Source organism: Lissotriton helveticus, chromosome 4_1 (genome assembly GCF_964261635.1).
Source record: "Lissotriton helveticus chromosome 4_1, aLisHel1.1, whole genome shotgun sequence".
Taxonomy (NCBI): domain Eukaryota; kingdom Metazoa; phylum Chordata; class Amphibia; order Caudata; family Salamandridae; genus Lissotriton; species Lissotriton helveticus.
The window spans coordinates 1634715967-1634740924 of NC_136063.1; the positions used below are offsets into that span (position 1 = coordinate 1634715967).

Genomic DNA, 24958 nt, shown 5'->3' on the forward strand with positions numbered 1-24958 from the left:
AAAAAGGGTAAAGCAAAAAAAGCACCATCTTCCAAATTTATTGGAAGCCCTTCGAATTTCGATGGCTTTAGAAGCTTTTGTTAGCAGATAAAAGAACAGACCAAGAGCAAATGCAGTGCCAGAAGGACATTAGGTTCTGCCTTGGCTTCAAATACAGCCTATCTCTGACTGTAGCTGTCTCGTTTTAAATTGTTGTTATGGATAACTTTAGATCAAATTTAGTCAAGACCTCATTGGACATCATGTTCAATAAACTCTTGCTTAAACATACTCGGCTCACCCCGACACCTTCCATAAGGCAGCAAGACCAACCTGTGCCAAATGCAAAGATTTCCCTCACCCAGATACACCTGTGTTGTGAACCACGTCCCACTGATGATGGCAATACAGACATTTTCTTTTAACATGTTTTTACTGCCATTGGCTTTCTTTCTATCACGTTCATCCATCCATTTATCAGTTCATCCATTTTAATTAATAATAAAAGACAACTAATTGTACACATCCCTTTTGTGTTTTGAGTAAAGTCATGAATGGCCAGTGGGTGATAGGGACAACACTCCAGTCAGATCAAGTGAAGAAGGATAGTTGAGAAGGAGGGCAAGAGCAGAGGAATTTTGCTTCTTGATGGTTATCTATGAAAAGATTTAAGTGCATCATGAAATCTCAATGTGTTCTGGTTGTTACGATGTTGCTAAAGGGTAGAAGTGGATGCTATTTATATCAAAATAGTTAATCTACATGGATAACTTGAGGAAGTAAGATTGATTAAACAATAGTTGTAGTTCTCTGGAAACTAGATATCTGCCTAATAATCCTGACTAGAATACACTTGCATGATTAATATTTATTAACATTGTGTTAGTATGACATTTAGAACATAAGAGCAATATTCAAGTGACTTAACCCTGTTTTGTCTTGGAGAAGCTGTCAGCATATGCTGATGACTACTAATTGTTGTCAATTATTTTTGTTGTAGGTGATATTGGTTGCAAATGAAATGGCAAAAGAAAAGATTCCAGAGGAGCTTAGCCTGGCTCTTGTATTGACCATTTATGAAGCTAAAGGTTTAGAATTTGATGACGTTCTCCTGTACAATTTTTTCACTGATTCTGAGGTATTGAATGTTTCATAAAAAATATGCAGTACAAAGTTAACTACTAAAAAGTTGTGCATTATTTTAAAATGCATCGCAAATTGAATGATGGTTAAGTTGATTTCTACAAATTTGCTCTTTTGTAATTCTTTTCAAGAATGTTAAATCGGTAGATTTATTTTAAGCATGAACACAAGGCAGATATCATGATGTTGCAGTGGAAACCAATCCTGGTGGCTGAGTTTGAGAAGAAGGAATCTGTTTTTATCTTTATTGTGTTGATGTAAAAAAAACATTTGTGAATTTCTTGGTACAAAAGCAAAGATTGTCCCGATAAGAAGTATTCCTCTTTGGTAATCGAATATAGCCTAATGCAGACCCTTCGGTACTGAGTAACTTCCGACCCATTTCTCTGCTCCCCTACCGTAGCAAGATACTAGAGGCCCATGTTACAAACTGCCTAAGCTCATTCATTGAGAATTCCCAGTTCCTTGACTCTCAGCTGGCGGGCTTTAGGCCAGCGCATTCTACTGAATCGGTCATCGTGGCTGTGATGGACGAGCTTAGGAGCGGAGCCGATAAAAACATCACCCAGGCACTTGTGGACCTATCGGCGGCCTTTGACACAGTCGATCATGAACTTTTGATCGACCGTGTCAACAATGCTGGCATTCAGGGCTTGGCTCTTAAGTGGATTAGTTCCTTTCTACATCATCGCTCCCAGGCGGTTCGCCTGTCCACTTTTTCAGCAACACAAACTAGACTGACCTGCGGGGTCCCCCAGGGGTCCGCCCTATAGCCCCTCCTATTTAATCTATACATGCAACCCCTGATTGTTTCCCTACGCAATAGCCCGCCCACCATTTTCAACTATGCCGATGACCTTCAGCTAGTATTCAATCTCGACTCCACCATTGCATCCAGCACTAACTTTCAATCCACTATGCTCTCTATTAGTGAATGGATGTATCACAGCCAACTGAAACTTAATCCTGACAAAACAGAACTTGTTTTAACTGGAGGGCCATCTAACCCTTGGCACTCCTAGTTTTTGTCCATCTTCCCTGGGCACTTCCCTCCCCCCCATCCTGCAGACTCCGTGAAGAGTCTAGGTGTTATCATCCGTAATGACCTGTCAATGAAACCCCAAATCAACGCAGTAATCTCTTCTTGCTTCTTCCACCTCTGCAGAATTCGGAAAATCTGCAGGTTCCTGACCACAGAGGCACTTACACTTGTCATCATGGCCCTGGTCACTTTGCGCATTGACTATGCCAACGCTCTTTATGTTGGCATACCAGCCTACCAGCTTCACCGCCTGCAGCTGGTACAAAACCAAGCAGCCAGGCTTATTTTCCGCCAACCTAAACACCAACATGTTTCCCCCCTGTTGAAGAACCTTCACTGGCTCCCGGTGTCTAAACGCTGCGTTTTCAAACTAGGCTGTACCATTTTCAAGGCATTACTTGGTCAGGGTCCTGTCTTTATCGCCTCCAGGATTCATCGGTATGCCCCCTCCCGCGATCTCCGCTCCTCCCACCACAACCTACTTACCATCCCCGCGATCAAACGGAAAAAACATGGTGGCCTCAGGTTCTCATCTCTGGCACCCCGGTTTTGGAACTCTCTCCCGAACGAACTCAGATTAACATCCAGCTACACCTTATTCAGAAAACTTCTGAAAACCCACTTGTTTCGGCAAGCCTATGAGTAACAACGCCTCTCATTATTGCACTTCCGATCCAAGCGCCATGAAACCGCTTGGTGGACGTGCGCTGTACAAGTAATTTTAACATAACATAACATATAGTTTATGAAACGTCCATGAAACTGACGATTGTGTGTTGAAAGACAATGTGCTGCTATTGCTAATCCTTTGGATTTGAGTCACAAATTAGAAAGTATGCATTTACTCGCTTTATTCTCTGTAAAGTATCAACGGTATGAATTTACAACAGTGCCTTGGAGTGATATGTGTAATGGTATGACTGGGTATTGGCACCAGCAGTAGCTGCTCCCCAACTGCTGACAGAAACAGATTTCGTTATGGATGTCAATGCTGCTGTGTCTCTAAGTTTTGAGCTGCTTCAGCATAAACAGTGTTCATAGGCTGACAAAACATGGATCAACAGGTTTGTATCAAGAATGTTCACATATGTGTATGTGGTATTTCTATACCGTGAATCCAGCTGAAAGGTAGTGGAGTAGTGTTCAGGGTCAAAGGCTCAGATAGTCAACAAGTGATTGGCCGCAAAAGCTTGATGCCAAGAGTCGAAGAGAAAGAGAACTGCTACTTTGTTATGATGTAATGGTCTATAATCGGGTGTGTCTTAAGCTCTTTTCAAAATTAAAGCAGGTTTGGGGCGGCTCTTATGGGTAAGGGGCTGGTGCTCCAGATCCGGAATTCCTTTATGGAAACTGTCTGGTGCCTTCTTTTTTTCTTTTTTGCACTTATTCGTCTCAAGCCTGAAGGTGTCCTAGCTGCGGGTATGCACAGACGCACTGGAGGTGGTGAACTTGTAAGCCAGACATGGGCAAGAGATTTTGTCTGAGATGGCTTTATAGATAATATGACTTATCTTGAAGATCATGTGAGTTGGCAAGGGGAGCCAGTGGACCCTATCTGGGAGGAGGTCAGGCTGTGATCAATTAGATTGTGCTTCGTTTACAGATGGTGCTGGCTGCTATATATTTAATTTTGTAGTACTTAATCACTTTTGATGTAAACTGCACTGTTGCTTTCTGTCTCCAACCATAAAGTTCCAAATGTTGACTGTTTGAATTCTCATAATGTGGGTTGCTGTTTTATTTTTAGCATTTTCATGTTTTTAAAACAATTTCTAATCAGTGTTTTATCCAGAGAGCCCAAGTTGAAAGCCTCTCAATAAGCCCAACTGAAAGAGGCATGCTTTACCATCACCACCCTGAAGAGGTACAGTCTTTTAAGATGTCTCCCTTCACAGTCAAACCTCATGCATAAGCTATATTGTCTGTACCCCAGGAACTTATTTGGTGGAGATATATTTTGAAATCCAGTATTTGGGACTCCTTTTTTTTCAGAGTTTTATATAGCGCGAACTAGACCCGAACCGAATCAGGTATCAGAGCGCTTTACATAGCACCAGTTACGTTGCATGAGGACGGACACACATTCATTTTAGGCACGGGGAGATTAAGTGATTTGCCCAGAATCACAGGAGGTTTTGGCATCGTTACTGAGACTCGAACTCAGATCCCCAGGTCCGAGGTAGAGCGCCCTAGCCGTCAGGCCAACTCCTCTCCTTTGACTGAGAGCCTCCCATGTCCGCCCATATTTAATTCTTTGGGCAAATTTCTCAAGACATTTTGTGACGTTCTCTACAGTGTTTGCAAAAACTGTACTGCCCAGGATGTTTTCTTTTCTGACTTGCTTAGTTTTTCCATTGCTCACTCCCTATTTTAGTGAGTGAATAATCTGCTGAAAGAATGTGTACACACAGTATAGCTCTGGCTCAGTAGGCCACCTCATACCTGGCTTTGAGGTAAATGCACAGGAGTATCCAGAGGAGATGCAGAGACCAACTTGACTGAGGGTCACTTGGGGGCATATTTGAAGGTATCAGAGTTCTCCGAGTACCTATTGCGAGCACCTAGGAGGCAACTGAGAGTAGGGGCGTCATAGGGTTTTTGGAAACACATATTCTAAGGGTGCTGGTGGATTATTTGGGCAAACAAAGGGTCTCTGAGAGCACACCTATTTTCTTTTAAATACCAGATGGTGGTGTCTGAAGGGAAGCAGAGGGATAGCATGGTTTGGCTAAGGGAGAAAAAAATATTCCTAACTGGCGGGGGGGCAACCAACAGCCTTCTGGGGGTCCAGTCATGGGTGTTTGAGTCTTCTGGCAGTGTCATAAGGTGGAGCGACTGTCTCAGGTCCCTGAATACGTGCTCGAGTGTCAGAAAGAATCTGATAGTCTTTGAGGGGCAGCTGGAAGGACATACTGACTTACTAGAAGTATCTGGAGGTGGGTCAAGGGATGGCTAAGGGAACTAATGACTGAAAAAGGAGCCAGAAAGCAGAATGAGCCTTAAGGTATTCGACGGTATGCTGAAGATCACTGATGGGTAGTTAAGGTAATTTCAGGACAGGAGGGAGTTGTTTGAGAGTGGACTGAGAGTGTCTCAAAGACTGAAGATTTCTTCAGCTTAGCTAAAGGGCTTTGAAGGCCTGCTAGTGGGGTTTAACAGCATGAAAAGGGTTCAAAGACCAGCTAATGGTGTCTTTTTGGAATCTGTAGTTCAGCCTGGATTAGATGACAGTCTGTGGGATATCTGCAGGCAAATGTGGGCCATTTGGGGTTCTGTGATCCTCTTTGAGGACAGGCTTGAGGGTATATATGGATTAGCTGTGGCTGTCTGAAGGCTGGTTGAGGCTTTCTGAGGGCCCGCTAGTTGTGTCTGAAGGTGAGTTGAGAATCACAGATAGTCTGCACAGGGTGTCTAAAGGCCGAACTAGTGTCTCTGGGGCATTCTCATGGTTTTCAAGGGCCTACTAGAGGGGTCCAAAGGTCATCTGATGATTTCTAAGGACCAGCTAAGATAATTCAGGACCAGCCGCGTGTTACTGAGGGTAGGCTGGGAATCTCTGAGGACATGCTGCTCTTTTCTGGACAAACACAGCAAAAGCCTCTGAGGGCATGACAGTGGTGTTCAAGTAGCAGCTGTGGGTAGCTGAGGCGAATGTTGAGGTCTCTATTGATTTGGTTTTTTTATGGGTGACTGGGAGTGTATAAATTCAGAAAAAACAATATTTGTGTGGTTTTATGCACTAGTTGGCTGTTCCTGAGGCAAGGTTAGGTTTTCTAGTTTCGTCTAAGAATGATCTGGGGATAGTTGATGGTGGGCAAATGGCTGACAGTAGGTATGTATTGATAAACTATGTTGTCAGGGTGCCAGTGATGGGTCTATGAGGCCTACTGGAAGTATATGAAGGTGTGCCTAATTTGAGAGACCAGCTGAGATGTGTTAAATGAAGATTGAGGGGCTGGTGTGGGGTGACTAATGCTGAGATGGGTGTTTGAAGGCAGGCTGAGCACTTACATCGTTGAGAGTGTACCAAGGAGGTGTAAGAGCTTGTCTGGATTGGGCCAGAAGTATTTGAGAGCTGGCTATGTGTATCTAAAAGTAGTCAAAGGGCTACTTGGGCATAGCTGAGAGACCTCTGGCATTTTAGGATTGCCAGAGTACATGAGTCTCGGTGACGTGTGCTGCTGATGGATCAACTAAGTGAACCTGAGAAACAGCTAGGGGCCTCGTAAAGATGAGTCTCTGGGGGCTATCTGGAGATGACTGAGAGTTGGCCCTCGGGCGTAGCTATCAGTGCAATCTCACCAGTTCCCAGCAGACTGAGGGGCCCACTACACCACCATGGTGATTGTTGTACTACCCAGAAGTGGGGACAGGCCCCATTTTCCTTGTGTGCGTTAGTGCTCATAGCACCCTTTACCAAACCACTTCTAGAGGTGTTTGAAGACAGGGCCATTACAAGGGGCGGGTGTCGGGCAGCCTGAAAATTTTTCCCCAAGATCAGCTTCTCTGATGACCCCAAGTCTGTTATTCATTTCCAGGTTCAGAAGGGCAGCAAGAGGCAAAACAAATGCACAACCCACTTTTTTTTAAGGAACAAACTAATTGCTTTAATTGTATCTTTTTACTGGGCTCTGCTGAAGTCTTAAATGCTTTCTGCGTGACAGTTTCCCGCACCCAGTCCTTTTTAGAAAGCTTGTTTTCTGGGAGGCCCAGAGCTGCCCGTCTGAAGTATGTTGACATTCCGTCATCTATCCAATATCCTACATGTATTTGTTACTAGGGCATTTCATTTTTTTGTGGAAGGATATTTCAGAGTGGTCACACAGTGCATTTGTCAGTTAGTTTTCTAATTCAGTTCATGTTTTTTTTTTGTCCTCATATATGCCACCAGATGGAATTACTCTAGATGGAAACTCTCAATTCTACCAGCACAATACCTAACTGTGCGCCCTGGAGTATTTTATGCTTAGCTTTCGAGAAGTCTCCCAGAGGTAGGCTTTCTACTAGTCCAACTCCCCTGTTCGATGTCAATGTACCTTGTCCCGGGGAGGACCAGACCACAAACCCCTGGCATAATCATTGGACTTTTATTGTCTAACTGTCTGACCATTTTGTCAACGGAGCCCAGATCTTTGCCGCATCCTCTCTCCCACACAGCAAATCTATTTTGCATATAGCCATGATATTTTTTAGGCAGTCAGCAAATCTAGGGGGGGGGGGGGTTGGGGATTTCCATTCTCTGCAAATCTCCCTCCTGGCGATGACAATCACATAGAATATAAACTGAGTGATACTGTCTCTGATGTCATATTCCTCTAACAAACCCATAAGGATCAGTCTAGGACTACAGATGACTGGTCTAGACAGCACCTCCTCTAGAAAAGTACAGACCAATATCCAGTAGTTTTTAATTTCTGTGCAATCTGCAAAAATGTGTTGGTCATCTGCCGCTGGATATTTACATCTAGGACAAAAATGTAGTCCTCCCGATATTTTTGACAGTCTTGAAGGAGTCCAATAGACACTGTATGCTGTATAAAGATGATTTCTTCTGAGATTGGCAGGTTTTATTGTTTTTTGAGATATTATGAATGAGTCTATCCAAACCTCCAGTTGTTTTTCCGTACCATCTCCCATTATATCACCCCAAAGTTCCGAGATTTCTTCCTCCTGTTTGTCCCTTGCCCCTATTAGTATATTATACCATGCAGAAACCTCGCCCTTCCATCCTTCCTGTCTATTGGCTAATTCTAGGAATTCACATCCCTCTATTTCTGGCTCCCAATTTTGACTTCCCCACCAAGATGATAATTGATAATATTTGAACCTTGTGAGGGATCTTCCTGTCATGTTAGATATGGATTCCCAATCTAGGAGTTCTAGATTAACTTGCAGGTCTCCCCATCGAATAAAGCCTGCCTCTCTCAAGGGGAAAGAGACGATCTAATAGACATTCCGGTGTTCCGGGGGAGTCCCAGATTGGTGCCAGGGAGTTATAGTAAGGAATTTTCCAGATTTTACAAACTGCTTGCCACAGTTTAAGGGCTGTTAGTAGAATTTTTAAGCGGACTTTTTTGTAAAAATTTTGGGCGCCAAATTTAAACAAAAAAAATTCAAGACCCTTAGGGAGGTCGGATAGCAATGCTTGAAACAAACGACCATGTGATGACAAATCTAGCTTGTTAGCCAGGAGTCTAAAGTTTTTTAACTGAAATGCATAACAGCAGAAAAGCAGGTCTGGGAGGACAAGGCCACCTATTTTTAACCCCCTCCTCAACTTTCTCCAAGCAATTCTTGGTGACTTGGTGGCCCAAATAAATGAGCCAATCTTTCCTGAAGGCTTGATATGTCTTTATTTTGAAATGTCAGTGGAATACTATTGAATAGGAAAGTCACTTTGGGCAATAATACCATTTTTATTAAATTGACTCTACCATATATACTGAGAGGTAAATCAGTCCATCTTTGAAGGAGTTTAGTTATCTCTTTTACCACTATCTGCCAACTAATTTTGGGTATGGCTAGCAGTTTTTGGGTGATATAGATACCTAGGTACCTGATCTTTGTTTTTATATCTGGTATGGGGACAAGATTATTCCAACTCATTATGTCTGTTTTGTTCTTATTGATCCTGTATCCTGAGACTGCTCCATATTCCTCTGCTAATTTAAATAGCTTCGGAATAGCCTCTAATGGGTTGATGGTATATAGCAACAAGTCATCAGCATACAATGCAGTCTTTAACTCCAGCCCACCCATTTTAAAGGGGATAATAGTTGGATCTGATCGTAACACTGCCACAAAAGGCTCGATATATAAATCGAAGAGGAGAGGAGACAGGGGACAACCCTGCCTCGTCCCTCTTGATATCTCAAACCAGTCCGTCGGGCACCCATTAATTAAAACTTTTGCTCGTGGGTTCCCATACAGGTTTTTAACAGCCTGAATAAAGGGTGATGGAAAGCCGAACCTTGTTAGGGTGTCCCAAAGAAACACCCAATTAACTTGATCAAAAGCCTTTGCGGCATCTATTGCCACGATGGTAAGTGGCAGTCCCTTTTCTTCTGCAAAATCGATTGCTCCAATGACCTGAAAGGTTAACTCGTTTAATTGTCGCCCTGGAATAAAACCCCTTTGATCAGGATGGATAATAGTTTTAATGACTTTGGATAGTCTCTCAGCCAGAATCCCCGAAAATATTTTAAGGTCAGAATTTAAAAGAGAGATAGGTCTATATGGGTTTGGCTATTAGAGTTATATTTGCCTCAAACCAAGAGGGTGGAATAACCCCTCCTTGCTGATAGATATTGTTGAAGAGGGACAACAAATATGGAAGTTCATGTTTTTCTGATTAATTTCAGAGTCTCCTATGCACCCATTTACTTCTGATTTTCATAGTCTTATTGATAATCTTCTCTTTTTTCATTGGCCTTTCTAGTAGTCCCTTTGATGTAAATCATGATATAGGCCTGGACTACCAATTTAGGTGGGAGACGTATTATCTATAAGCTAAAACCTGATATTTTAGCTTTCTCCCACTTAAAACATCCTCATCTCCAGTACAAGATAATGAGGAACTGAATTCCCCCATTTTGTTCTCTAAGTCTTGCTATTAGATGTTGACAGATATTCACGAGAGCTTTACCTGTTTGGTAAAGATCTGAAATGCCTCTGTTGAGCTATTTAAAAAAGGAAGCACGTACAATAACTGTTTATGGAACATATTTCCACCTGCTAATAGGCCGCATTCAATGTGTGACAACTTCAGCCATCCCTGACTTTTTTCAGCTGAAACACTTTTAATATTTCCCGGGTCATACCTAATTATTTAAAATGAAACGAGAAGTTCTAGAATACATTTGTGGTTGACTAAAAGGCTAGGAATAGTTTAACTTGGTGTGTTTTCGCAGGACCATTTTTACAAACTTCCTTCACACCTGGAGATATATTAGTTTGTTTTCTGTGTTGTGCTTTACTGGTAACATAATGTGTGCCAGCTTTTATATGTATAATGTGCCAGAATAGAGAGCCGGAGCCAATATGTCAGTGGGAGTAAGAGAGCCAGGTTGTGGCTTGTCCGTTACATTTTCCCTGCCTCTTTGGCACTGTTTTTTCGGTTGCTGTTAGTTTCATGTGTGTTGTATTTTTCCTTAGTAATGGGAAAGTGGTAAAGTTGCATTTTGTCGCCTCTGTTGAATGTGTGCATTTAATCTTGATAATCAATTTCAAAGCATCATAAAATGCAGTACCTTAAATATCTGTTAGTTGGATTTTACTAAGTAAATTAAAGAAAACCTGTTTTAATTGCTGGTACTGTAAGAAGCTAGATTTTAATCTGGTGCCTGTTTTAGCAAGGTTGTTGCCGTATGGCTTCGTCTAAGCAGCAACAAATTACACGAAAACAGCAGAGCAAGCATTTGCAATGCTATAGGTCTTGCATTACTGATAGTTGGAGGTATTGGTGTTGCAGATAATAATGCAAAGCCAATAGCTCATACTTTCAGCAATATGAGACCTAGGGCATTGCGAATGCTTGCGTAGTGAGCCAGGAACCAGCATTGTATGTCTCAGTGCAGCACCGCAAGGTGCTCCTAGAGGTTCCTAGTGAGCAAGTCACCAGCACTGCATGTCTAGGTGCAGAACCACAAGCTGCTCCTAGAGGTCCCTAGTGAACATCATAAACAATCTAAGCGAAACAGTACACAGCTGCTTGAAATATAAGCAATTATATGTTTAAAGCCACAGGGCTGTGGTGACTTCAATAGACAGCTAACAATCTACTATAACAAAACAAGTGTGCCCACATTCAGGTAAAAGAAAGCACATCTAACATTATCCCAACTGAGGCGGCTGTGGTGCTAGACATTTTAAAAAGCGCTGTGAGAGCAAGCGAGTGTGTTTGCAGGCAGATGAAAGGCAATTAAAAAAATTGTGCTCCCAAGCTCTAATTAAAGCACATGTGTAACAACCGAAGTAAAAGGGCCAGTCCTCATGGGAGGTTACAAATGAAGACAAGGCTGTACTAAGTAGGGACTAACAAGCCTATTAACCAATGAAAAGCCAGCATTTACCAATGACAAATATGGGCAGAGAGTGGGTGGGGCTACAAGTACATACTGCAATACAGCATGCCTCGCAGCGCATGCGCACTGACTCAAGGCTCGACCTAAAAATGTGGTGGTCTTTGGAGGTTGCCGAGCGCTCCAGTAACAGAAATGTATCTCACATGCTGTGCTCACTCCTGCCAACTCTTGCCGGGCTTTGACGTTGCATGATGTTGTCCTTGGAACATGTTGTTTAGGGTTCATGTTGACTTGTGATATCTCCCATGAGATCCACAATTTACCAGCACATAAACTCCACCTCAGGTTGTTTTTTGCCAGCAGTGAGTTACTGTTACCATTGCACAATGAAAATACATTTACGCCAGAGGTTATGGGAACCAAAATGTCTCAAGACATTGAAAATAAATTCACAAACATTGACGCTTCAAGACGAAACTCGTATGAGAATGACTTGAGTGTGGGAAAGAGTTTTGTGAATTCTACTCCTCTAGCCATAATAAATTCTTGTGGTTAGCCCAGTATTGGGTCTGTCTTGTGAGGTACCACTAAGAAAGCACCTGCTCGGTGTGCAACATCTTGCGTTCAAAAACAATTAAGCACTGATTGGAAATAAGATGGATGCCCTATTGCACAATAATTTGCCAAGACTCTACAAGCTACCATCTGCTGTTAAGTAAATTGTAGTAGTTGACTGATAACCAAAGGGAAGGGCTTTCTGGTAGCTCAAAAACTCACCAGGATAGGAGACCCACTTATGTGTTCTCTCATACCTCCAGAAACCAAGATTCACCTGGCCCTCCTTTAAAACTGCACCCAGGACAAGGATCACATCACAGGTTTCAGGCCTGAATCGAGGTCCTTGCATAACACTTTTTGGCTTCAATCAGACACCGAGGGTCCTTCCACAGGGGATCAGCTTCAAAACAACTTGGGCTGCATCGAATGTAATGGCTTGAAAAGCGCCATGCCTTGGCCAAATAGCATCCCACCCCAAATGCCAGCCCCGTTCACTCACAGTGACCGAGACCCTTCAATGCTGAAAAGATAACTTTGATGATGCATGACTTTCTAAGCCAAAGCATCGATCCTCTAAACCAGGAGGATAATGATCCAGCGCCCCTAAGGAAAAACTCTCACCAACGCTACCCAACTCCACAAAACTCACCATTTATCATAAAACACTCACAAGGCCCATATACTAACGAGACAATTTTTTGGGTGACTGAATCATGTGACCTAATTAAACAGAACTATTCACAAACTATTTACAATTTTATATACAACTGCAGTTTATCATTTCTCACCATGGTTTTAATCAAATATCATTTTAATTAGATCACTTAGGTAAATGGATCAGCTGATGGTAACTAGACCATGAATAAATAAGACCAGCTTGTCTAATTTTATTAACTTTATTATTCAAGAAAGAGCATTCTTTATGAATCTTTATTTTATTAGCAAAAATACAAGTTGAGAAAGCGTATTAGACTGACACTTCAAAGGCAAATCTGTTAGCATGAATTAAAGAAAATAACAGTTTCCATTCCCTAAATTCTATTTCCCTGTCTAAAACTCACTTCACCTAAAGGAAAGTCATGTAACCCTATTATCCTTACATGCGCCAAAGAGTCCAACAGCACGACACGCCCTTCAGGAATCGGAAAGCGAGAAGCGCCCTCCTGTCAATGGGGCCAAGTTTTATACCTTTCTGCCTAGCTAATCTCACTAAATTGTATATTTTTCTCTGCCATCCAGTGTCCTCATTGGCTGACTGATGTCAGCTCATATGGTGTCATCACCTTTCTCCAAGCCTAGATCGGGCTTTTCTTAGAGTCCATTGTCTCTTATTCTGAAGTCACGCAGCTTCTTTAAAATGATACTTTCATTTGAGCCACAGTACATGACTTCCTTGGCTTGGCAAACTTTGCCGCTTCCTGTCCTTGAATCTGTCTTTCCAAGAGCACGTTTAACACAGGTCATTTATATTTGCAAAAGTTTTGTCAACGTGGTAAAAGTTTCCATGCAGGGCTCTTGCTCTCTCTGGACAGGACTTGACAACGCCATTTTTTCAATGTACCCTCTAGGCCTCACTCGAAAACTATTATTTAAACAAACACAAGACATCAATTAATTTGCTAATTATTAACCCATTAATTTGTTAATTAGCTGAGCACACAAAGCTGCATTTCATATTAACCTTCTTCTTATAGGCCGCAGGACTCTCCACGAACTTATGCCACATAAAAGACGTAAAGACATAACATAGGCACACAAATAAGCACATGCCATTAATAAAACAGCCACATTTAATACTGACAAAGACAATAGACCAGGTTAGTTTATTATTTTCAACGCACTTGCTTTTGCAACAAAAAGAGCACATAAGTTAGTCCCTCGTGTTGTGTAAATGCATTTTTAAAACTATGTTGGTTAATAATTCATCACAAACTAGTTAATACGGTTATATTATTATGGAAGTTTAACTTTGCGAGTCAGAACAAAATATAATTCTGAATCTCGCTCCATCAATAACAATAAGCTTTCAGCACTGAGCACCACCAAACACAGCCTCATCTCGAAGTACAGCATATCCTCATCACAAGACAAGTGACCAGCCTTATACTAGGCAGAGGATAATTTCCGTTCAACCAGATACAGATCTCCATCTTGTTCTGCCCCTTACAACATACAGCCATCCCACAAAGAACTCAAACATATCCTCACAGGGTCAGTTTCAGAGAAGCTTAGTGTTTTTTCGATTCTTTTAAAGAAAATGTCAGACACCATTCCACCACCACTACATTTGTATCCACCACACTTAATTGCCTTTGAGTCTGACCGAGATACTTTAACTAACCTACAACCCATGTATCAGGCCTCAGAGCCAACTAACCAGCAGGAACACGTCTGGCATAGCTAGAGAGCTGAGCCTCAAGACAAACTACCTTAAGAGCCCTGTCCTGCCAGGTTTTGACACCAGATGACATCTCTAACTACAAAGCAGTAAAAGTCAAAGTAGCAGTGCACCATAAACTGAGCATTTCATACATTGCTTGTCCATGCCGAAGTATTCCACAGACAACTTCAAAGACCCTATAAAGACAATAATGGAGACCATGTTTAGCCTGCACCCCAAGAGCCCGTGTTCATTTCTGATCATGTACCACCGATAAGGATATTAAGAGGAAAGAGTGTTGAATGACTGTCGCTACACAATAACAACTTTGCTAACTCTATGACACTGCTGGATGACTAGTACAACAGGTGTCAATTGGAAGATAAGGAACATCTGCTCAAGGCACCCATCATAAAGGGAAAATAGGAGACTGTGCTGAAGGGGAAATACATCTCCAGTGCCAACATAGTGTGCCCTCGATGTTGTGGATAGTGCCTCCAAGAAATGTAACGCCTGCATACTTTTACTACATTCTTGACTCGGAGGATTGAGCGTTCTCCCTAAAGTCCAACATCACCTCATGAGCCTGCTATTAGACAGCCAATATCTATTTGTGTAAAGGGTGGGCGAGAGGTTGAAGAATATTTTAAAAAAGATATGGACTATGGCTAAGTAATGGGTGTCCTGCAAAATTCTGGTTTCCGCCACCCACACACCAATTCAGCATCCAAACCACCACCCATAGTGCCTTGGCTGCAGTATCTGCTACAGCACTCCTTTCAGTAAGGTCAGCGACAGTAATGAATACAAGAAAGGCATCCCGGGGGAGGATTTAGTACAATGGCTGACTCAAGGGAAGCAGGAGTACTTCTGTGGTCATTGGCCAACACTGACCAACCAACACCTCAGCATCACTCTCACTTGGACACACACACTCCACATCCACAGTAACAGAATGGGAGATCAATCATGCTCCTGCCAAGCAGCCAAATCCTGGAACGACCGTCTCGAACATACTGGGGCCTCTTCCTCACTTCTTAAATTCCGCAAGAAGCTGAAGACCTGCCTATTTAATTAGGCTTCTTATAGGACCATATGTACTGCCTGTATTCAGGCCCAGCCCCCCACATGCCTACACTCATCTACTCTGTGCCTGGATACTCTCACGGGTGTCGAGCAGCGTTCTACAAAACCACCTTACATTAAACCACCTGGTGGGCGAGACTGGGGCTTTACCTCCCCCAATGGGGAGCTGCTAACCTCATATCGGTGGGTACTCTCCACACCATTGCCCGTGGGTACTAAGCAGAATCCACACCACCCCTTTAAATCTCCCATCCACCACCACAACCTCAGCAAAAATTGCTAAAGGAGGATGTGTAGATGCTCTTTTTCAAAGGAGTAAGAGAAAGAGAAATTGTCCCAGTACAAAATAGAGGCCTATTATTCTATTGCCTGTACTTCCTTATCTCCACAATGGACGGACTATTGCAGCTGATCCTTGATCCCGAATAGTGCTTAACAGACACATTATGTCTAATCATTTCAGCAGAGTTACTCTGCAGGTTATCATAACACTGCTCATAGTGAGAGACCATATGGTGACCCTCTAGCTCAAGAATGTCTACTTCAATATCCATATGCACGTGGCTCAGGCGATTTTTGCAGATGGAGGTAAGTGGAGTTTATTACCAATTTAAGTATTTGTGGCACAGCAGAAGCATCGTCAGTTCCCTCAACAAATGGCTGTGTCCAAATTTCAACCATTTTATTATATTTGTTATCCAGTAGTATTCCATATTCATGCACAATACCTCTATAAGTGTACCTTTCCAAGCGGTGGTCACAAGTGATTGGAATTTTGGGAAGATCAAGTTTTGGTGCAGTCCGGTATTCAGCATAAACCCCAAAGTGGAACTTGAACAACTTGTTACTGGGCAAGTCGTTTCTTGCTTCACAGCTGCAGTTGACCATCATTATGGATGTCTCCCTCATGGGTTGGGGGAACTCCAATGGACGACCTCGTATATCATGGTCAGTGGTCCACACTACACTATTGCCTACAACTTGGCTCTTTACCATCTAATCTTCTGTGCTCTTTCTTATGTGGCAGTTGTGATTTGTTTCTGCCAGGCTAGCGCCTAGACGCCTTCGGGTCGTAGTGCGCTATATAAATAAATAAATAAATAAAATATCAACTCTTTGAAACTCCTGGTAGCACATTTTGCTTTCTGAGCTGTTCATTTGAGAATTTATAACAAGGTGGCTATTTCTAAATGGACAACATGACTGCTACGCACTGTATACAGAAACAAGAGAGCACACGTCAAGGCGCACCCAGATAATCTGGTACTGAGCAATTTGCCATCAAGTTTCCTTGCCTGGCGCAACATCTCCCAGGGATAGACAGTCACTTTGCATCTCTCCTTAGCCGGAGTCTCCAACAAACTCATGAATGGAAGATCTCCCCCCCCCCATACTCAATTGTTGGGGCATGCCAACACTAGCCCTGTTTAATACACGTGAGACTGGAAAATGTGATAATTTTGCTTCCAGGTATCATCCCCTGCAGGCGCTGACCAGTGCCCTATAGAACAGCTGTTCAAGGATATTTGCATTCCCTTTTCCCTTAATACCACTGATTCCGTGTGTAGTCTGGCAAGTGCATCAAACACCAATAATGATGATTCTCATTGCCCCCATCATAGGCACAACAAGCGCGGTTCTCTCTCTTACTAAGAGATGTCTGTCTACCCTCACGAAAAGTTGCAAGTGGGCTCAGACTTGCTCACACAGCACCAAGGCAAAATGGAGCACCCAACCGAAAGACATTCAGCATTGCAATTTAGCACCTGAGATCAACGAGTATGGATATTTACAGCTTCCTCAAGAATGCATTAACATACTCAGAGATGTTAAAAACCTACTACACGAGCAGGTTGTGCAGCTAAATGGACGAGATTTCTACACTGCTTTATCAATCTTAACGTACAGCCCCTAGCTGTGAAGGTAAACAATATTACTTGCTACATGTTACACCTCCACAAATCTGGTGCATACTCTTCTATGAGAGTGCAGCTTGTTGATAAAGCTTTTAATTGGAGACTGTAAAAGTGTAATTCTTTACACCCCCAAGAGTGCTCCATGTCCCATCATGGGACCTTATTATTGTCTTTAATAGGATCTTTGCCCTCCCTCCAATTTGAGTCCCCTCATTTGCATCTCCAGAAATTCTGCTCATGGAAGATAGTTTTTTTTCTTATCACCACCTCTCTTAAGAGAGTCAGTGAACTCCAACTGGATGCAGCGTTTCTGCAGGTGCTCAAACACTGTCTTTTCCTCAGGATGAAGCCTCATATCTTGCTATTTCATTTGTACCAGTCTACTGACTTGTATTTTGTTCTGCAACCACAACCAATGGCAGAAAAAGCACTACAAACCTTAGATTTTTTTTTAATAACCATGATTTATATAGTACAGACTTCATGGTTAACTCTTAAGGAAAACCATGCAACAGTTTCTTACATTTGCGCAGTCACTCTGCAATCCTATTTCAAAAGCTACTTTAGCCAGTGGATTTTAAAAGTGCATCTAAATTTGTTATGCCAAGGCATACTTCATTTTGTACTTGGAGCGCAATACACTTGTACAAAAGAAGCCACAATGGCCTTTCTCTCACACTAGCATAAATATTTAATGATGCTTCTTGATCACACATTCTCAAAATTTTACTGTGTGGCTGTTGATGCCCAACAAGGTGCAGATGTCAAGCAAACTGTACTGAAAACCCTTTATGACATAACCTCCCACTTCTGATTTCAATCCACTATTTTAGAGAATTGAGTGCTGCTTCCCACTATAGGTACAAGATGTGCTCATCAGCAGCACCTTCTGCAAATGGTAAACATTATTTACCTGTAACAAGCAGTTATGTAGTGTAGCTATTCACATTTGTTGTCCAGTTTGTTTACTTTAGAGCGTTTCTACCTATATTCATGCATCCATGGAGATAAAAAGCAGTATGAGGTGGACACTTGCGTCATTTGCATTATGGGTTTCAGTGGAGATAACACAAATCATCTTGAAACGGAAACCTCTTTTTCAAAAAAAGTGTCAAGAGCCCAATGATAGATGGCAGGAGTTTTCATAGAATTGAATTTAAGTGCTTCTGCCCCAAAGGGAGTCCAATGCAGGACACTCACAGCTGTCAAAGGTGAAGAATGGCCTGATGACAAAGCATACCACCATATGTGGGCGAATGTTCAGCTTCCTTTTACTGAACAGGTTTTATAATGACAGGATAGTAAAAGAATAGATTTTTTTTAATTTTAAGTCATTTTATTAAATTTTTATAAATCATACAAATTACAAAGAAAAAGTTACAAAGAATACAAGGAATACAAAGAATACAAAGTAAATAATAAAAAAAACTAAATAAATAAATATGTTCCTCAAGTGCCTTGCCATGGTGAGCGCAATGACGACGCAGTTATGTACAGATGGTTAGCCAAGTAAGGGTATCACGCAAATGGTAATAAATGGAAATACAAGTACTCTTTAGTACAGATATATTAAGCAAGTGAGTAAGTACAGATTGCACAACTGTAGTGGGGGAGAGTACAATGCAGTACAGGAGTATCCTTGCAAACAACCCACACATTAATAATTACGTTGTGTAGAAAAAAGTTTGTTAGCCAAGCATATTTATCATATAAATAGTAATGAGAGTACTCCTCATTCTAAATAAATTAAGCGAGTACAGATTTCTCAGCTGTAATAGTGGAAAGTAAGTACAGTACTGGAGCATCATACAGTTCAGGGACATCATTGTAATTAAAGCATACCTTAAAATGTACATTAAAAATGACATTATGTAGAAATGAGCCTGTTTTCACGGGGGTTCATATGAGAAGGAAAAGGCATCAAGGGATTTCTACATTTTCCTGTGTGATTTACGCCATGGAGAGGCTTGAAGTGCAACATTATCTGCGCCTCTTAGGAAGGATAACCATTCTTGCCACATCTTAAATTAGACTTCTTTGGAGTTTTTCCACTTATTTAAAACAAGTTTACAAGCTAAAGTGAGCATAAGATCTAACAAGTAACAGTCATTTACGTCCGTGATCCTAGGATCCAGAGTGCCTAGTAGAACATAGGAAAATTCTCTGGGAGGGGTTACTTTGAAAGTTTTGTCTATGCATTTGTAAATCCTATCCCAGTATGTTCGTAGTGTAGGGCAATTGAAGAGCATATGGGCCAGGTTACCAATGTGAGAGTTACAGTTCCAGCAGGTGGGACTTTCACAGAGATTAAGTTTAAAAATCCTTTGTGGAGTCCTGTATGTCCAGTTTGGTTTATGACAGTATTGGGGAGATTTTATTCGAGAAGGGGGTGATATGTATCTTTTCCCAGTCAAAGGGGATATTACTAGAGTTGTCCTCTCATTCCCATTTTTCTTCCAATTTCTTTTGAGATTTGCAAGGTTTTGGTGATAAGAGTTTATATACTTTAGAGACTGCGTGTCCTGACCTTAGCAGCTGTGACAACTTTGCGAGTATTGATGGATCGGAGGGTTTAATTGAGCGCGCTGTGAGGAGAGATTTTAGTTTTAGGAATTTATAAAAGTCTATTGGGTGTAGCCCGTGGCGAGATTGAAGTACGGAGAAAGACCAGGGAAGAGTTCCCTCATTGAGGTCTTTGACTAAGTTTATGCTGTGTTTAAACTACTGTTCCCAATGGAGCATCCCTCCATTAATCTTCAGGCTCAGGTTGCACCAGAGAGAGGACAAGTTTGATTTGTTAGTTTTTATTGTGGAGAAGTCTTCCAGGCGTAGTAGTGCTCTTTTAGTATTGAGCAAAATTTATTTTGTGTGAGGAAGGGAGGATATATCCATGGTGAGGAGAGCGGGCAATGGCATGCCGTTTATGATCGATCTTTCTATTTCCAACCATACTGGTGTGTAGTCGGAGGGCGGAAGTAGCCAGCTAGATCCCTGTTTACAAAGATACACGGTTTGGTAGTTCCTGAAGTTTGGAAGACCCAGACTACCGTTTCTTTTTGGTAATTGAAGTTTCTTCATAGATATTCTGGGCCTCTTACCTTGCCACAGGAACGTGTTAAAAAGCTTATAGATTTTACATAGGAAATCATTTGAAAACGTCATAGGTAGCATGCTGGCTAGATAGTTGACAAGAGGATTAATCATCATTTGTAATGTCTCAGCTCTTCCCTACCATGTTAAAAACTTTGGTGACCAGCCATCTAAGAGATTTTTTTGAAGATGGCAGTTTCGTTGGTCTGAAGGGTGGTGTCCAGTTCATTCGTAAAATCCAAGCCTAGGTATTTAAAGCACTTAGGTTGCTATAAGAGACCAGAGTTACCTATAATTTATTTTCCACCAAGGTTGTTCAGGAGGTTCACCTCTGTCTTATCTTTATTCAACTTATAGCCAGATACTCTAGCAAAGTCATCAATTGAGGACATAAGTGCGGGAATAGCAGCTTCCGAATTCTCGGAGACAACTAACACGTCGTCGGCATAAGCAGTCATTTTAACCGTGCATTCGTTGAAGCGAATTCCTGTAATCTGTTGATTGTTCCTAAAATGGAATAGGAAGGTGCAATTGCAAGGAGGACTAGAGAGGGTGAAAGAGGGCAGCCTTGTCTTGTAACTTGAAGGAGGATGAGGCATCCTCCTGCTTGTACTCTGGCTGAGGGGTTAAAATATAGTCCCATTATCATGCGTTTAAAGTGTTCTCTCAGATTAAATTTGTCTAGTGTTGCTTCCAAGTAGGCCCAGTCAACTTTGTTGAAAGCCTTCTCAGTGTCTAGTGTGATAGCGACTGTTGGTGACTCAGTGAGCTTAGCTTTCTCTAGGACATGAACGAGGATACGAGTATTGTCACTAGACAGTCTGTTTTTAAAAAAACAGCTTGTGAAGGATGAATGATTCTGGGTAAAAAAAATTGAAGACGTTTGGCGAGGATCATGGCATACATTTTGCAGCCTAGGTTAATTAGCGATATTGGCCTATAGTTTTTAGGGAGCGTAGGGTCCTTCCCTTCTTAGAGAATTACAGCTATAATAGCCTCTGCTGGTGTCCCATTAATCATTAAAATGACTTTACAAGTTTTGTTCCACATCATGGTCAAGAGGCCTCTATTGGTGGTTATATCTGTATAGAGGGAGAATATAGTGCAGGCAAGAATATATTACCCTCTCACTTCTTCGGAGGTATTTAGAGCTCAGCATTGATCTAGGAGTTCTAGATATGAATCTTTGAAAGACGTACTCGCTTATACTTCCTTCAGTGCCATTTTAAATTAATAAATTGAAGTCATTTAGTAGTGCACTGCTTGCATGCACTGTGTGAATGTAACTACTATTGTGCCCCACTTAAGATTTTTTTCTTACCTTAACCCCTTCTGCGCTGATGACGAGCTCAGCTCGTCATCAGTTGCTCCGCTCGCATGCTGATGACGAGCTGAGCTCGTCATGTAACGCGGCTTTTTGAAAAAAGCCGCGTAGCGCGAAAATCGCCGCAGCGCGCATGCGGTTAAATGATGAATTATCATTTATGTAACTTTTGCGTTCATTAAAAAACACAAATTTTCATTTTTTACTGACTTAAAAGGCAATTCTTTTGTTCAATTTAGGCTGTTTGCATGATGGGGTATTGGGATCTCAAGATTGTAGGCCCAAAATGAATAGATTTTGTCCACTGCCAATCAATCCAACTCCATCTAAAGAGGAAAGACCCTGCAAAGCCCACAAACAGAAGGGAGAAGGCTCCCAAAAAATGCCTGGGAGCCTACCGAGGGGCGCAGTTGAGCCTGGTCCCACTCAAGACCAGAATGGGTAATATGGCGGAGCACATGGCTTAGGAGTGACTCGGCGACCAGGCATTCTGAACTGGTGAATGAGTTCCGCCCATGGAGCTGATGCAGAGACTGCTCAACGCTGAAGGCCAAAAGGGGCTATGAGGTGGGCACTGTGTCCTGACGTCAATGGGCACTTAAGATTAAACACTTGTCATGGCCTAACACTGGGCCGAATAGAAGGCTGCGTGATCCTAGCCTGAAAGCCTGAAATAGAACACTTTTGAAACCTGCTCCGGTTGTACTAAAGCTCCAGCTCCCAACAGTCTCTCTCGTGCATTTTCGCGGAGACTCTCTGCTGGAGCCTTGCGTGAGCAGATGTTTCGTGAAGATACCAGGACAGCACTAGTGGACTACTTCAAACAGTATGACAATGCTGAGATCTCACTTTGCTCACTGTGGGGGGCCTTTATGGTTGTCATCCGAGGCGCATGCATTGCTAAACAAGCCAGCGTTCTATGCGCACTGCGTAGTGTCCTGGCACGCCTGGAGAAAGAGATTAGGGAGCTTGAACCTCAGTTCATCGCTAACCATGAGGCGTCCATGCTGGCCTGCATTCGAGACAAGCTATCAGAATTTGAAGAGGCCACACAGAGGAAGACTCCAACTTAGGGAGGGAGTCGCGAGCCAGACGTTTCAGGGAGGGCGACAGACCGGCAAAGGCTCTCGCTATACTAGTACTACGCAAGCCAAGGACCAGTGATTATATCACTGAGATACATGGTGATCACCCACAGATGCACACTGGCACAGCGGCCCATTAAACTCTCATGATTAACTTTTTGTCTTCTCCTTATTAAACCCCGCAGGGCCCAGACCTTAATGCTTACCTAGACTCGTGGAGAAGTGTGGCTCAATGGTTAGAGCAGCAGACCCTGATGCAGATGTCTAGCCCGGGACCAGGGTTCAATTCCCGCGTCAGCGGGTCTTGGGCTCAAAATTCCACGGACCTGATAATTCTCGCCTCGGTGCCTATTCCAATCATGGGTCCCACTCTGCAACTCTGGGCAATAGCTTGCTTAATCTCCACACCGGCCCCCACAACGCTAAGGATGCTTGGCCTCCACCTTGGGGGTGCCCAGGAGTGGACACCTCACTGGGAAAGCCAGGATGGGTTCCACAGCGGTATTCATACAAGCGTCTTGAGACCCTTGCGGGTGAGTAGTGCGCTATACAAGTATCGATTTACATTTACTCGATACAGCCACTATGGCTGGAAGATAGCCATAGACTAGTCTTGGATGAACTTTCCACAGTTGAGGAAGTCATCAGAGTTATCGGTGTGATGCCTGCAGATAGGGCACCTGGCCATGATGGCCTCATTGCAGCGTTCTATAAGTAGTATGCCCCCTTATTAGCCCCACACCTGCTTGCAGTCTACCAAGAATCACTCTCTTCTGTGTCATTACCTCCCTCCCTACGTGAAGTAATCATTGTCACAATCCTTAAACCTGGCAAGGACCCTCACCATTCCGATTCCTGTTGCCTATTATCCATGATTAACATAGATAATACAATACTTCCTAAACTCATCACTTCATGCCTCTTTCTATCCTACCAATCATGGTGATACCTGATCGGGCAGTCTTTGTGCTTGGCAGATCCACATCCTTAAATCTGCACACTTCTGTTTTTTGCTCTCCTCCACACCATTGTTCTGGCTTTGCACACATCGGCGGTATTCCTGGACGCCGCTAAGGCGCTTGATTCTTTTGAAAGGCCATTTCTCTTCACCCTACTAACACACCTCTGACTGAGTCCCAACTTTATTAAACTTATCAGCCTGCTCTAATTACTACCAATGGCCTGGCTGCATGTAAACTGCAGAATCTCGGCCTCTTTTCACTGAAAATACATGACAAAGTGTAGTAACGAAGAAACGATGTGGGTGGTAAATGTTCTTTATTCTTAAAGTCAAAGCCTTAAAATGCCGTCAGCTTGTCAACATGGAACTCGGCTGCTATGTCAACATTCCATAGCGAGCGCCGAGCTGTCAGGGTGGACTAAACCAAGATGAGAGAAGAGGAAGGGGGAAACGGGGAAGAGGGTAGAAGGAACGTTCCAAGTTACAACACATCATCCTCCCTAAGGGAAGTGAAAGGAGGGGAAAAGGAAAACGAAGGAGAAGAAAGGAACCGGATGGGCCAGAGCGGGGGAAAGAAAGAAAGGCTCTCCCGCCATAGTCCTGACCCATGGTCTTTCACAGAAGACCCTCCTTGACTCTTTGTGCTCACATGCAGATCACTGTCTCATTATGTATTGTTTGTGCCAATGAGGAGAGGTCCTAGGTCTATCACTCTTCCTGTCTTGTCTGATCCCTCCATTGATGTCACCACCCTCCATTCTTCTTGTGCCTGACCTGAGTTCCTCCCTCCCTGCGGGTACCACCCGATCGTGGCTCCATAATCTACCATCCTCCATGACCACTGCGTTCTTTTTGGGCATTCTGATGGTACTGGGGGCATAAAACTTGTCACCCCCTATTTTTAATCTCTCCGGTTTCCTGACGTAGACATTTTGTCCTCGCTGGAATTCTCTCTCCTTAACTCCCCATTTCTTGTCATACCATTCCTTGTATTTCCTTTGATTGTTTTCAATCCTCCGCTTGATCTCTTTGGGATCGGTCTCTTCTATTTGTTTTCTTCCCATCCAATTGGGGGTCAACTTAGTTCCTGCTTTCCTCCCTCTCAGTAGCTCGAATGGCGTGCATCCTGTAGTAGACTTTGGCGTGGTGTGATATGCCCATAACATGTCTCTTATGGCTTCCTCGATGTTCTCCCCAGCCTGATTTGCCAGCTGCATGCACTCCTTCAACATGCGGTTTACTCTTTCCACCTTGCCATTAGCTCTGGGGCAATACAGTGGCGTGCGGATATGGGCTATGGAGCAGTCTTTAAGAAATTCCTTCATCTCTTCTGAGATCAGCTGCACCCCATTGTCCGTTACCAGTGTTAAG

At 42.8% G+C, this 24958-nt stretch overlaps 1 protein-coding gene across 2 annotated transcripts in view; it reads left to right on the forward strand.

Moving 5' to 3' along the window:
- TRANK1 (tetratricopeptide repeat and ankyrin repeat containing 1) overlaps window positions 1-24958 on the forward strand; it is a 1265441-nt gene that overhangs the window by 912880 nt on the left and 327603 nt on the right. For both annotated transcript variants that reach the window (XM_078688288.1, XM_078688286.1), the window contains one exon: window positions 980-1117. In XM_078688288.1, the coding sequence (XP_078544414.1) occupies window positions 980-1117 (138 nt within the window). The remainder of the gene's footprint in view (window positions 1-979; window positions 1118-24958) is intronic.